General features: G+C 41.4%; 1 protein-coding gene across 5 annotated transcripts in view; it reads right to left on the bottom strand.

The window, feature by feature from the left end:
- Positions 1-5,554: 5,554 nt before the first annotated feature.
- Positions 5,555-14,899, bottom strand: part of SERAC1 (serine active site containing 1) — a 58,246-nt gene continuing 48,901 nt past the window's right edge. For all 5 annotated transcript variants that reach the window (XM_082729575.1, XM_082729574.1, XM_082729577.1 and 2 more), the window contains 6 exons: positions 13,848-13,989; positions 12,525-12,619; positions 11,197-11,294; positions 9,608-9,790; positions 8,399-8,542; positions 5,555-6,637 (listed from right to left, as the gene is read on the bottom strand). In XM_082729575.1, coding sequence (XP_082585701.1) covers positions 6,501-6,637; positions 8,399-8,542; positions 9,608-9,790; positions 11,197-11,294; positions 12,525-12,619; positions 13,848-13,989 — 799 coding nt within the window. In that variant the 3' untranslated portion in view covers positions 5,555-6,500. The remainder of the gene's footprint in view (positions 6,638-8,398; positions 8,543-9,607; positions 9,791-11,196; positions 11,295-12,524; positions 12,620-13,847; positions 13,990-14,899) is intronic.

Below are 14,899 nucleotides of genomic sequence, written 5' to 3'. Positions count from 1 at the left end.
CACATTTTTACCTTGTATATCCAGTAATGAATTATAGTTATTTTTAGTACTTTTTGTCTTTTAACCTTCATACTAGATTTGTAAGTGTTCACCCACCATTACATTAGCATGTTCTGAATTTATATATTTACATTTACCAGTGAGATTTATACTTTCGTATGTTTTCCTGTTACTAATTAGCATCCTTTTATTTCAGCTTGAAGGATTCCCCTGAACATTTCATTGGGACTGGTCTAGTAGTGATGAACTCCTTCAGTTTTTGCTTGTCCAGAAAACTCTATTGCTTCTTCAATCCTGAAAAACTTTGCCAGGTATTCTTGATTGCCAATTTTTTTCTTTCAGCACTTTGACTCTATTACCCCATTTTTCTGGCCTACAAAGTTTCTGCTGAAAAATCTGCCAATAGTATTATGGATTTCTCTTGTACATAACCATTTGTTTTCCTCTTGCTAGTCTTAAGACTCTCTGACGTTTAACTTTTGGAAATTTAATTATAATGTTTCTTGGTGTGGATATATTTGGATTCATCTTGTTTGGTATTCTCTGGGCTTCCTAGTTGGGGGAGAATTCAGCCATTATTTCTTTGAATAAGCTTTCTGCCCTTTTCTCTTTTCCTTCAAGGAGACCTATAATGCAATGATATCCCCCAAGTCCCTTAAGCTATCTTCACTCTATCTTCACTCTTTTGTCTTTTTGGTTCTCTGACTGGATGAATTCCACTGCCATCTTTGAATCTGCTGATCCCTTCACACAATCCAGTCTGTCACTGAAACACTCTATTGAGTTTTTCAGTTTATTTTCCAGCTTTATGATTTGTTTGGTATTTGCTTATATTTTCTAGGTCTGTGTTGAAATTATCACTTTGCTCATGCATTATTCTTCTGACTTTGGTGACAATCTCTATTTTGAACTCTTTATCAGGTCACTTATCTCCATATTTAATGTTTATTTCTCAAGTTTTATCTTCTATAGTCCTCTGTTTACTCATTTTTCTCAACACTCTGTTGATTTCTGTGCATTATGTAAAACAGCCACCTTTCCCAATCTTGACAGGGTGATCTTATTTAGGAGATGAATCTTGTCGTTCAGTCTGCTGAGCTCTTGGTTCTCTCTCAAACCTTTGTGACTATCCAAGCCCCCTTCTTTGTTCTTAGTGTCTGCCACCAGTTGAGGGTCTGCCAAAACCTGTCAGTGTTCCAAAGTGGAGGCAGATTTGTCAGTACCCAGAAGCAGGCTGATTGGAAGCTGGACTTTTAAAGTATGTAAACAGACTTCTTTCAGGTAAAGACTGGAAGATGGGTGTTTCTGCCTGCTATCTCTGTGCTGAGCCCTGAATGGTTTGTTTTCTACAGTCCTGAGAGACCTGCAAACACAAGCTCTGCTGACCACCAGAGCCAGGCAATGGAGGGGTGCATTCCCTGCATAGCAGCCACAAAAGCCAGGGCACAAGACACGCAGTGACCTGGAATGTACTAGAAGGAGAATGCACTTATGGCTCCCTTCTGCCTCCCCAGTCTCCATGGAGAATCAGTCTCTAGATGTGTGTTAAATTAGAAGCCTAAACCTCAAGCTGCTGCTTTTAAGATATGCAAATAGGCATCTATTAACTAGTACTTACTGTTAACTTAATGCCGTTAGCTAATGGTTATGTTCACTGTATCTACATAATAAAATGGCTATTTGGCTATTATGGCTAAGTCACTTATTAGGTCGGTGCATAATTAAGTGGGGCTGATAGGGTTTAGGGGCCATCTCAGTTTACCTTCAGACTCTACTCCAGTTTCAGCTTTGACAATCCCATTCTACAAATGTCTACCATCTCCAAAAGCTAAAGACACGACCCAGCAATTCCACCCTTAGTCTATATCCAAGAGAATGGAAAACATGTCCACTTAAAAAAACTTGTACATAAATGTTTACAGCTCCATTATTCATAATAGCCAAAAAACTGAAAAGAACCTAAATACCCATCAGCTAATGAATGTATCAACAAATGTGGTGTATCTCCACACAACTGACTGACTGACCATAAAAAGGAATGAAGTACTGATACCTGCTATATCATCAAAGAACCCTGGAAACAGGCTAAGAAAAAGAAGCCAGACACTAAAAGACCACACATTGTATGATTTCATTTATATGAAATGTCCATAACAGGCCAGATCTATATAGAGAGGAAGTAGATTAGTGTCTGCCAGGAGCTAGGGGAAAAGTGAGGAGTGATTGCTAATAAGTATAGAGTTAATTTTAGGGATGATGAAATGTTCTGAAATTAGATAGTGGGGAGGGTTGTACAACACTGTATATTTAAAAGGATGAATTTTATGGTATGTGATTTTTTAATTTTTTAATAAGCACATAATGTATTTTTAGTCCCAGGGGTATAGGTCTGTGAATCGCCAGGTTTACACATTTCACAGCACTCACCATAGCACAAACCCTCCCCAATGTCCATAACCCCACCACCCTCTCCCGACCCCCCTCCCCCCAGCAACCCTCAGTTTGTTTTGTGAGATTAAGAGCCTCTTATGGTTTATCTCCCTCCCGAACCTATCTTATTTCATTTATTCTTTTCCTACCTCCCAAACCCCCCATGTTGCTTCTCCACTTCTTCATATCAGGGAGATCATATGATAGTTGTCTTTCTCCGACTGACTTAGTTTGCTAAGCACAATGCCCTCTAGTTCCATCCATGTCTTGCAAATGGCAAGATTTCATTTCTTTTGATGGTTGCATAGTATTCCATCGTATACATATATACCACATCTTCTTTATCCATTCATCTGTCGATGGACATCTAGGTTCTTTCCATAGTTTGGCTATTGTGGACATTGCTGCTATAAACACCCCTTCAGATCACTATGTTTGTATCGTTAGGGTAAATACCCAGTAGTGCAATTGCTGGGTCATAAGGTAACTCTATTTTCAACTTTTTGAGGAATCTCCATGCTGTTTTCCAGAGTGGTTGCACCAGCTTGCATTCCCACCAACAGTGTAGGAGGGCTCCCCTTTCTCTGCATCCTCGCCACTGTCTGTCATTTCCTGACTTAATTTTAGCCATTCTGACTGCTGTGAGGTGGTATCTCACTGTGGTTTTGATTTGTATTTTCCTGTTGCCAAGTGATGTGGAGCATTTTTTAATATGTCTGTTTGGCCATCTGGATGTCTTTGCAGAAATGTCTGTTCATGTCTTCTGCCCATTTCTTGATTGGATTATTTGTTCTTTGGGTGTTGAGTTTGCTAAGCTCTTTATAGATTTTGGATATCTTTATCTGATATGTTGTTTGCAAATATCTTCTCCCATTCTGTCAGTTGTCTTTTGGTTTTGTTAACTGTTTCCTTTGCTGTGCAAAAGCTTTTTTTTTTTTTTTCTTTAAAGATTGTATTTATTTGACACACAGAGAGAAATCACAAGTAGGCAGAGAGGCAGGCAGAGAGAGGAGGAAGCAGGCTCTCCACAGAGCAGAGAGCCCGACGTGGGGCTCGATCCCAGGACCCTGGGATCATGACCTGAGCTGAAGGCAGAGGCTTTAACCCACTGAGCCACCCAGATGCCCCTGTGCAAAAGCTTTTGATCTTGATGAAATCCCAATAGTTCATTTTTGCCCTTGCTTCTCTTGCCTTTGGCAATGTTTCTAGGAAGAAGTTGTTGTGGCTGAGGTTGAAGAGGTTGCTGCCTGTGTTCTCCCCAAGAATTTTGATGGATTCCTTTCTCACATTGAGGTCCTTCATCCATTGAGTCTATTTTTGTGTGTGGTGTAAGGAAATGGCCCAATTTCATTTTTCTGCATGTGGCTGTCGAATTTTCCCAACACCATTTGTTGAAAAGGCTGTCTTTTTTCCATTGGACATTGTTTCCTGCTTTGTCAAAGATTAGTTGACCACAGAGTTGAGGGTCTGTTTCTGGGCTCTCTATTCTGTTCCATTGATCTGTGTATCTGTTTTTGTACCAGTACCTACTGACTTGATGATGACAGCTTTGTAATAGAGCTTGAAGTCCAAAAGTGTGATGCCACCAACTTTGGCATCACACTTTTTCAATATTCCTTTTGCTATTTGAGGTCTTTTTTTGTTCCATATTAATTTTAGGATTATTTATTCCATTTCTTTGAAAAAAAATGGATGGGATTTTGATAGGAATTGCATTAAATGTGTAGATTGCTTTAGGTAGCATAGACATTTTTCACAATATTTTTTCTTCCAATCCAGGAGCATGGAACATTTTTCCATTTCTTTGTGTCTTCCTCAATTTCTTTCTTGAGTACTTTATAGTTTTCCGAGTATAGATTCTTTGCCTCTTTGGTTAGGTTTATTCCTAGGTATCTTGTGGTTTGGGGTGCAATTGTAAATGGGATTGACTCCTTCTCTTTCTTCTGTCTTGTTGTTGGTGTAAAGAAATGCAACTGATTTCTGTGCATTGATTTTATATCCTGACACTTTACTGAATTCCTGTACAAGTTCTAACAGTTTGGGAGTGGAGTCTTTTGGGTTTTCCACATATAGTATCATATCATCTGCAAAGAGTGATAGTTTGACTTCTTCTTTGCCAATTTGGATACCTTTAATTTCTTTTTGTTGTCTGATTGCTGAGGCTAGGACTTCTAGTACTATGTTGAATAGCAGTGGTGATAATGGACATCCCTACCATGTTCTGACCTTAGTGGAAAAGCTTTCAGTTTTCCTCCATTGAGAATATTTGCAGTGGGTATTTTTTTTAATTTTTTAATTTTTTTAAGATTTTATTTATTTATTTGACAGAGAGAAATTACAAGTACACTGAGAGGCAGGCAGAGAGAGAGAGAAGGAAGCAGGCTCCCTGCTGAGCAGAGAGCCCGATGTGGGACTCGATCCCAGGACCCTGAGATCATGACCTGAGCCGAAGGCAGCGGCTTAACCCACTGAGCCACCCAGGCACCCCTGCAGTGGGTTTTTCATAGATGGCTTTGATAATATTGAGGTATGTGCCCTCTATCCCTACATTTTGAAGAGTTTTGATCAGGAAGGGATGCTGTACTTTGTCAAATGCTTTTTCAGCATCTATTAAGAGTATGATATGGTTCTTATTCTTTCATTAATGTAAGTGTATCACATTGATTGATTTGTGGTTGTTGAACCAACCTTGCAGCCCTGGAATAAATCCCACTTGGTCGTGGTGAATAATCCTTTTAATGTACTGTTGGATCCTATTGGCTAGTATTTTGGTGAGAATTTTCACATCTGTATTCATCAAGGATATTGGTCTGTAATTCTTTTTTTTTTTTATTAAAAAAAATTTTTTTTAAAGATTTTATTTGTTTATTTGACAGACAGAGATCACAAGTAGACAGAGAGGCAGGCAGAGAGAGAGAGGGAAGCAGGCTCCCTGCCAAGCAGAGAGCCCGATGCGGGACTCGATCCCAGGACCCCGAGATCATGACCTGAGCCGAAGGCAGCGGCTTAACCCACTGAGCCACCCAGGCGCCCCTGTAATTCTCTTTTTTGATGGGACCCTGATATGTGATTTCTTTCTTAACGATGCTGTTATTTAAAAATAAAAAGTCAACATGAATTCCTATTTCTTTTTTTTTTTTAAGATTTTATTTTTAAGCAATTTCTACACCCAATGTGGGGCTAGAACTCACGACCCCGAGATCAAGAGTCACATGCTCTACCAACTGAGCCAGATACATGATTTCCTATTTCTCACATGCTCAAGGTCAACTGATGCAACTTTCAAATGAGCATAAAAGAAAGGTATACATTGTTTAGCTAAAGAGAATCTTGATACTAAGTACTGTTAGTATATATAATAGTCTAGGATAGTTTTATTTCATACTCTGATCAATAATGGATTAGCTACATCCTTATCCAGGAAAAATTACAAGTATAGGTAGCTACAGTGTGGAAAGAATTACTATAAGCTATAATTCTTTTAAAAAGAGAAGTATTTGTTCTCAGCAATATGAAAATAACAACTTACAAGGAACTGACCCATGGATGACAATGGGTCTGACAAAGTTAACATGTGAGACAAGGTTTACACGGATATATATTTTTTAAAATTTAGAGCACATGGAAACCCAGAACAAAAAGTCTTTAGATTCTAGTTCAGTCTCCTCTCTAGTCTAGGTACTTTCTGAGTGGTATTTTTATGGAAGGTGATGATTGTTCTCCCTTTAGAAACCATCAGTGTTCCTCCTCGTGTGAGCTGGAGACTGTCGCAGATGACAAAAGGCATTTTCTATCCCTAGCAGCTTGTTCCCTATACCAGGGACAACACTGCACAACATAAGCTGGCACACATGGAATTTCTTTTAAATCAAAAGAATCCAGTCTAGCCCTTCAATCTTTGATTGCCACTCTGTTTGTGCTTTACAGTGCAGGAACTGAGAACCATATTCCATTGCCTGCAACATGCTGCAGACCAGGTCAATGCCACAGAGACTATGTTCACATGATTGCACAGAGCTTAAAAAGAGAAACAGAACACCAAGTTTCTTGCAAAATGGAAGAAAGATAACTCAGTTTTCAAGGTCTTTGGCTAAAGTTTCACAGATGAATTGTAAGGTACGCTGGTATAAAAAAGCATCCTTTTTCTTTGGCTTACAGATGTTCAAATGGTCAACGTCCACAGGAATGAGATCTCCAATGCCTAAATCTGAAGAAAACAAAAATGTCAACAAAATCTAAGTAAAAATCTAGACCCCCTCCCCCCCATCAATACTGAAAGATGAATGGGTAGTTCTAAATGCTGATTTGGTTGTACTAAGGGATTTTAAAAAGATACAGCAACTGGAGGTTTGACCATAGCAAAGCTACATGTGACTAATCACATGAGAATGGGTTCTCAGTAGGTATAATTTTAAGCTTTCATAAACTCTTTGTATGTGTTCTGGCCTACTTCCTGATTGATTAGTGAACAGAACTTGAGCAGCAGCAGCATCAAAACCTTTATTCCAATGCATGGTACTACTGAATTATTCCATACTTCTTTTAAGCACCTCTTTTCTAGAGTTTATGTTATTGAGCTCCCGTGTCCTGATGACAGGAATGGGAATATCTCAAACAGGATCCATTCTTCACCTGGCCAGGCAGAAGGTGATCTAGTGCTTGAGAGCTGTAGCTGAGTTTCTGATGTTTCAGCCTAACAAAGTGCACCTAGATGCAAGTGACAAGAAGTCCTGGTGAGGACTTCAGGGTAAGGAATGCAGGTGGTGGTTATGAAGGAAGACAAACCTCCTTGTGATCCCAAAGAAAGGGCAGACAGAATTTTGACAAATTCTACAAACAGCTGGTCCACTGTATTACTTTTTTTGCTTCAAGCTTCCAAAGTCCTTTAAGTTCTTCAACTACTACATAGTAACTCCTCACCGTACGGCACATTACTTTGTGGTAAAGCCTCTTTAGGTTCTACTATGGAGTATTACGTCTTTCATTTTATTCCGATAAAACATAACGGAGTTGGGCCAAAACTTGTGCTACAGGATGAAGAACCATCTGGCAGGCTCTCCAGCTTCTTATCCCTGAGAGCTCTCAGGAGGGCCAAGTGCCACTAAGCACCGAACCCTGCCTCAGAAGTAACCAGGTTGGCCAACTGAGAGAAAAGCATTTCAAGGAGGGAAATGCGTGGGTTATCTACTATAAACCAAGTAATAAAGGAGTCAGTAAAGAGAATTAAGATTCGGGCCCTACCTCAAAAAGCCTGTAATATATTATAATACACCACAGTAATAGGTATTGGCCAGTTCCTCCAACCCCAGAGCTATAAAAGAAATTGTTGCTTGAATATTCCCCATCTAAGATTCCACTGGAAAAAAGTGATGTTAAAAAAAAAATCTTTCAGGGCGCCTGGGTGGCTCAGTGGGTTGGGCCGCTGCCTTCGGCTCAGGTCATGATCTCGGGGTCGTGGGATCGAGTCCCGCATCAGGCTCTCTGCTCAGCGGGGAGCCTGCTTCCTCCTCTCTCTCTCTCTCTGCCTGCCTCTCTGCCTGTCTCTCTGCCTACTTGTGATCTCTCTCTGTCAAATAAATAAAATTAAAAAAAAAAAAAATTTTTTTTTTTAAAAATCTTTCATTTATTAAAGCTTCCACACCTTTAGCTGCACTATATGCAGCTTTAACAAATCAAAGATCAGCCTATTAAATGCCCCTTTTGCTGTAGCCGATAGAAGGACTTTGAATTCTTACTACAACAGAGCTCACTGGGGCAGCCAATTAACCTCCGCCAGCTAAAGGAAGGGAGGGAGGAGTAATGCCACGGCTGTGTGTCGGCGGAGAAACTGTTATCTCTAGCTGAAAGGAACGAACTCTAGATCTTCACATAACTGAGAACCTGAATATACAAATGGGTTGTTTATGATTAACTATAGGTACCACCAACCAGGCATCTAATAGCAAACAAATGTCAAACGAAGGAATACCTGCTGATTCCACGGGTACCACGTGCAGTTTAATCATGCTACCGATGTAAGTTGGCAGTGTTTCAACAAAATTCAGCACCTGGAAATTCTTGTCTTTAGCAAATTCCAGAAAGTCATCTTGTAGTGTTTTAAGTGCAGGAGAATCTGTAGAATTACAGGAAACAAGACTGTGACAAATTCTATTTAGCCAATTCATAATAAAATGTACTAAAGAGAAAATTAGGGTTCTAGTTCAAGATAGTAACTTGTTTATTTTCTCTCCTTCCTAAGAAGTCATTAAGGTGAGTTAAAGTCACACCAGAAATGACAGAGGCCAGCAGGCCAAGGGAGAGGCCCCACATGTTACTGGCTATGTGGGACCAGGGTCCCTCAGGGTGCTGGCCGGCACCTTCATCCTAAAGCACAGCCTCCCATCAACAAGACCTGTCTATAGTCAGAGGGCCTGGTCCCCCATCCTCAACTAGAAAAAGGCATAGCAGACCTTAGAGGATAGCTTATAAGCCAAGAGAGACAGACCCAGTGGGTAAACAAAACACCTGCACACAGAAGACACAGAATCCAGTGAAGAAAAAGAAAGGAACTTCAAGAAAATAAACTCCAATTAGTATCGTTAGGATGATTTCAAAAGAATCAGAGAAGACAGAGATTCTGGGAAATAAAACTTGCTTGCGAAAAAATAAAGTTCAGTAGAAGGTTTAGAAGATAAAGTGAACTCTCCATAAAGCAGAAGAAAGAGAAAATATGATTAAAATGGCAACTAGCATATTAAAGGCTCAGCCATGGCCTCCAAATTGATTAACAGGCGTTCCAGAAACAGAGAAAATGTTTATTAATCAAAATAAGTAATAATTAAGATTTTCAGGATATTAAGTTTGTTTATATTTTACCAGTTGATTTTCCAAACTCATGGGAAAAAAGCAGTTCTTTGGTAATTTGGAATAATCCTTAAAATATTATATAACTTAAAAGTTTAAATATTTAAGATAGTATTAAAATTGTTATATATGAGCAAATAATGGCTTAAGGAAAGATATAAAAGAAAAATCAAGCTCAAACTAAAAATTTCCCATGATAATCTAAACACAATTTATACACAAATAATAAAATGGGATACTATAGCCAAGTTAGAAACTGTCTTCTTTTTCTCCTTCTCTGTATAACTGATATTCATACAATCCCAATCCCCTCACGACAGAATATAAATATTACCCTTGCTGAGCTCTTTGACTTCCAAAGAGGGAAAGAGAAGATAGCGAATGTTAACAGAGTACTCAGCCAGGTGGGATCCATGGTGGGGGACGCTATAAAAAATTATCCCTCTGGTATTGTTTATAACAGTACTCATTTCCGGCTTCTTGGAGGCTTCCAACAGCATCTTTTTGACAAGAAGACCTAGCCGTACAAAGAAAAACAACGCGTAAGGTGTTTATCGTCCCACCATTATTCTAAAACAAGAGGGGGTAGGGAGCAAATAATGAAAAAGATGTTTTCTTTAAAGTTTAAATAATTCTCTAGAGTCCAACAGACAGGCCTTAAAATACTAGCACTTGGTAATACTGCTGATCTAGAATCCAGCTGAGCCTTGAACAGCATGGTTTGAATGGTACAGGTGCACTTACACACATGGATTTCGTATAGTACTATTAATTATCTGACGATTTTCTATACTGTAAGAATACATACACAAAACACGTTAATTGAGATCAGTAAAGCTTCTGATCAACAGTAGGCTATTAGTAGCTAAATTTGGGGCGAGTCAAAAGTTATATGCAGATTTCTGACTGCAAAGGGTAGTCAGTACCCCTAATCGCCATGCTGTCTCAGGGTCAACTGTATATAATACAAGCCTACAAACGGGTGAGATTCTAGAAAGGCAGATCTTATATTACAGAATACACAATCCCACAGAAGGAGCACGCAGCATTGCTATGTTGCATGTCCGTCAATGAAGTAAATATGCAGCACCATGTCTCCCCAGCCTGCCCCCAGTGGCCCACGAATGACCACACCAAGAGACAGTACTAAGATTCAAAAAAGACAGTCCCATGAAGCTTATCCACCAGGGAAAACAAAGTTTCTGTAGGCAAATGCACCTAGGAAGGCCCCATCTCTTGGGCCTGAAGCTGATAATATAACACAGAGGTCACTTCCATGGTAACCGGGGATCTCTGTGGGCACAAAGGGCTACATCTATCTACCTCCCTCTCACAGCTAAAAGCCTTAACTCTGCAGTCTGCAGTCCTGAGCGTTTCATCAGATGAACGAGGCCTGGGGCTGTACCGAGGCAGATGGTGACAACTCCCATGAGCACTGGGCTGGGGAGTGGGCCGGGGAGAACAGATGACAGTTAGCAAGCACACACCAGGACCCAAAGAGCAGACATCTGCCATTGCACCGCCTCCTCAGCAAGCTCGGGGCTGTGGGCCTGCGATACTTGGGGATGCAGGGAGGAAAGGGGAACACAGGGACCGGCCAGGAATGCTGAGGGACAGGCACAAGTCAGGCTGATACAACCCACAGATGGCTCCTGATGTTTACTGATTATCGCTACATGAAAGCATGACGTTGCCAACCACATGTTCCTTTGATATGGTTTGTTACTAGAGGTCCCCTTGTGGAAAAACAATTAGGGTGGAAGGAAAGTAGTGTTTTAAAAACTCTTAGCTATAGCCAAAAACATTAATTTAGAGGGAAAGGGGGCCAGTATTAAGTGAATCAGGCAGCTCTGGTAAGAGGTGAGCCCCACTAGCAGACGATAACCTCCCAGTGCCAGCTTCACAAAAATGCAACATACTCACCTCCCATGCTGTGTGATACCCAAATGACTGGCCTGTCCCCAACGCCAGCAGCTCTGAGCTTCCTTAGAAGTTCGTTGCTCCTGAATGCAATGGACTTTCTGAACAAAATGAAAACAGAAGGCACTTTATGAAGCTATTAATTCTGTACCCCACCGCCACTGCCAAATTTTACTATCCAAGTTTTTAAGGCAAGAACTTTTATTGGGCCAATACTACATACCACATTTTAGGGTCAGGAGTCCCCTACTCTGTTTGATTTCTACAACTGCTCATTCTCCACTTCTAACGAAGTCACAGTGGTATGATTGGGAATATACAGGCCCAGAACAAGCCACTCACTCCCTAAACAAGCAGGGTGAGAGCCCCTATTACGCAGCTGGCAATTTTTACAAGTTGGATCTCACACCAACTGCCTAGGAAGTGTGTCCTTGTTATGATGTGGCCTGAAAATAATGCCGTGTTGTCTGCTGTGAGCTCACCTACTTAGTTCTACTTGTATTATGCTGCAGACATTAAGTTTTCATCATTTTGGTTTATTTAGAAATACCAGAAAGCTATGAATCTTTGAGTCAGAAAATTCAAAGTAATTTTCAGGCTAAGGGAACTTTGAAACTACCAGAGTTGGTAAGTTTTGAACTGTTTATCTATAAAATCCTTTCCTTGCAATAAAGGTTTGTCAGAGCTCCTCTTGGTGCAATGGGGAAAGACCCCAGGGCTTTTGCCCACTGGCCCTGAGAACACTGCCTCGGCACCTACAGCGGGGCCGCTCAGAGACGGCACTCAGCTTATTAACGCTGACTCAGACCAACACACTCAGTCTGCAGACCAAGCTTGCCAGCAAGTTAGAGACCGAAGACCACACAGTGGGTCAAAGGGAGAGTCAGCTACCATCCAGGTCCCAGAGCCTAGCGGTCCAGGGCTCCTCTTCCTGTATATACAATCAGCACGTATGACGTACGAGTGACAGAGGTGGACTACCTTGCTCAGCATCTTCTCCTTTGCTTCCTGCAGCCAATACACTTGTGGACACAAAAGCAAAAAGCCTCACGTTTGCTTCTGGGAGTAAAGGAGATTTTGCTATAGAACGCATGGTCCTTAGTACCAGAACAGTTATGAATGAACCACTTTAGGAACCCAAGACTGACACTCTAAGCCTTCCCCCAGTTCATTATTTATATATTACTAACTCCTTCTAGAAGGAAGAGAAAAGAGGTTAGGTTTTTCATTCAAAAAATTCTGTCTGTAGCATTAAAAGATAAAGCTCCCTTCAGTCCCTGAGGGTGCTGGGCCCCAGCCCTTCCTCCCTGTCCACGGTGTCCCTCTGTCACCTCTCCACAGGACACCTCGTTCTCCAGTCGCTAAGGCTGGTGTCATATTCCACAGATATAATTCGGAGAGCAGGACAGTCTCTTGCCAACCATGTCTATGCAAAACAGAAGGTACAAAAGAACACACATGAATTTCCACCGCTCCCACGGTCTGCTGGTGATTGCCACCTGTAACTAAAGGCCACTGCGATACGACTGTAAAACATCACATTAGAATAAAGTTAAAAGGTGACTAGGAAACCAGTTCCAGCATTTTATCTTTTTATGTCCCTGGTCACAAGGAGGCATCAAGATTTATAGCATAAAGCTGCTGCTAGTTTCAAGAGAATGTTCTCAGTTTTAGTGTACTACAGCCAAAAGGGGGAAGGTTTTTAGAGTTCAACTCAAATGGACTTTTAGAAAGCATTTTATAGAAAATGGAGATCTCAGGACAGACAGTACAGTCTGATGTTTGGAGGTTCGAGCTGAGAACACAGATTCTGATTACAGTCCCGGTTCCACTGTGGCCCTGGGGCCACTGGTTCCCTCCTACATCAGTGTTGCCAGAGACCAAGTGCAAACCATTACTTTTGCAGGCTAAGCCTCCATGAGGGCGAAGAAGCTCTGGTGGGACAAAGCCCTGGCAACTACACGCGTGTCCGCCTTCGCAGAGCTTCGGGTACATTGAAGGTACTGTGTTCAGCCCAGAGTTAAGGCTCTTAGAAGAAATATCACCAAGGAAATCCAAAGTAGAATTATTTCTTCCAATTATTTCTATTTTTATAATTTTTAAAGTCATAGAACTAGCCAACTATTATGAACGTATTGTTCGTTGAATTTCTTTTCTTTTAAAGATTTATTTATTTATTTGACAGAGATCACAAGTAGGCAGAGAGGCAGGCAGAGAGAGAGGGGAGGAAGCAGGCTCCCTGCCAAGCAGAGAGCCCGATGCAGGGCTTGATCCCAGGACCCTGGGATCATGACCTGAGCCGAAGGCAGAGGCTTTAACCCACTGAGCCACCCAGGCGCCCCTTGTCCATTGTATTCCTAAGAGGAGGGAACAAATACTGGTCCTTGCCCACTTTTTACTCAATGAACTATTCTTTGAGAGTTCTAGCCCACACCCTAACCAGAAATGACACAACAGAAGGCAGGGTGACAAGCCCAGCTGCTCAGGAACGTCCTACGAGTGTCCCTAAGGGACAGAAAAACTGCATGGTAGAAGACCATGAAAAAGGAGGAAAATAAGCAAATCAGAACATGGCCTTCAGCAGCCAACGATGCTGTGAGGCTCCTCCAGGAAGGGGCGCCCCCCCAACCCCGCCAGAGGCAGTGCTTCCTTACCTTGGGCCAACACGTGGTATACCTGGCTTCGTCCTCTAAAATCTTTTCAGTTAAAACCTGCTCACTGTCCTGCTGACGCCACGTTTTGAACGCTGCTCCCATAAGGCCATGAATAAAAAGGACATCTGCTTTAATGGGCTGACTGACGGGGGAGAGAGTTTTAAAAAGAAGCAGAATAAATGCATTACTGCTTTGGTAAGAGTCTACCTAGTATTCTGTGGATGGCGCTTAGTAAGGTTGCATGCAGGGAACAAAACCGTGAAGGCCAGCTGTCCCGGCACGGGTGTAGCAGAGGCGTACAAGGAATGTGCTCACTGCTCTCTCCATAAAAACAGAGACAGATCTAGCCCGAGCCAACTAGACCAGCCAAACTCAACTGTAAGGAGTTTAATAACCAATGAGGTGACACAGGTCATAGAATGCCCTCTGAAGAATTTCATGAGAATATTCCACAAATCAATACAAATGTTTAAGATATTAACTCAGAAAATGCTAGTGTAGCTTTCAATTGAGTGTGCATGAGAGATTTTTAAGAACTTATCAAGGAAATAAATGTTTATCAGAAATGAGATTTTAAGGGCACCTGGGTGCTTCAGTTGGCAACTCTTGATTTCAGCTCTGGTCATGACCTCAAGGTGGAGGGATCGAGCCCCACATTGGGCTCCAAGTGCAGCGAAAATTCTGCCTGAGATTCTCTCTCTCTCTCCCCCCTCCTCCCCCCAGCTCACTCACTCGCTCTCTCAAACACATAAATCTTAAAAAAAAAAAAAATTAGATTTTAAAGTAATCCATAGTCTTTAGATATGACTTTTTTTTTAAAAAAAAATATGAGGGCAGGGGCAGCAGGAGAGAGAATCTTAAGCGGGCTCCATGCCCAACACAGAAGCTGACATTGGGCTTGATCTGATACCCCTGAGATCATGACCTGAGCCGAAATCAAGAGTTGGATGCTTAACCAACTGAGCCACCCAGATGTTCCTAGATATGACATTTTTAAAAACTGTAGATAGCATATGACTTGTAAGCTATTTACAGGACACACACAATTTATG

This window comes from Mustela nivalis, assembly GCF_964662115.1.
Source record: "Mustela nivalis genome assembly, chromosome: 5".
NCBI classification, from domain to species: Eukaryota; Metazoa; Chordata; class Mammalia; order Carnivora; family Mustelidae; genus Mustela; species Mustela nivalis.
Note: the sequence above shows the minus strand (reverse complement) of the source record. Positions and strands in the feature narration are given on the sequence as shown.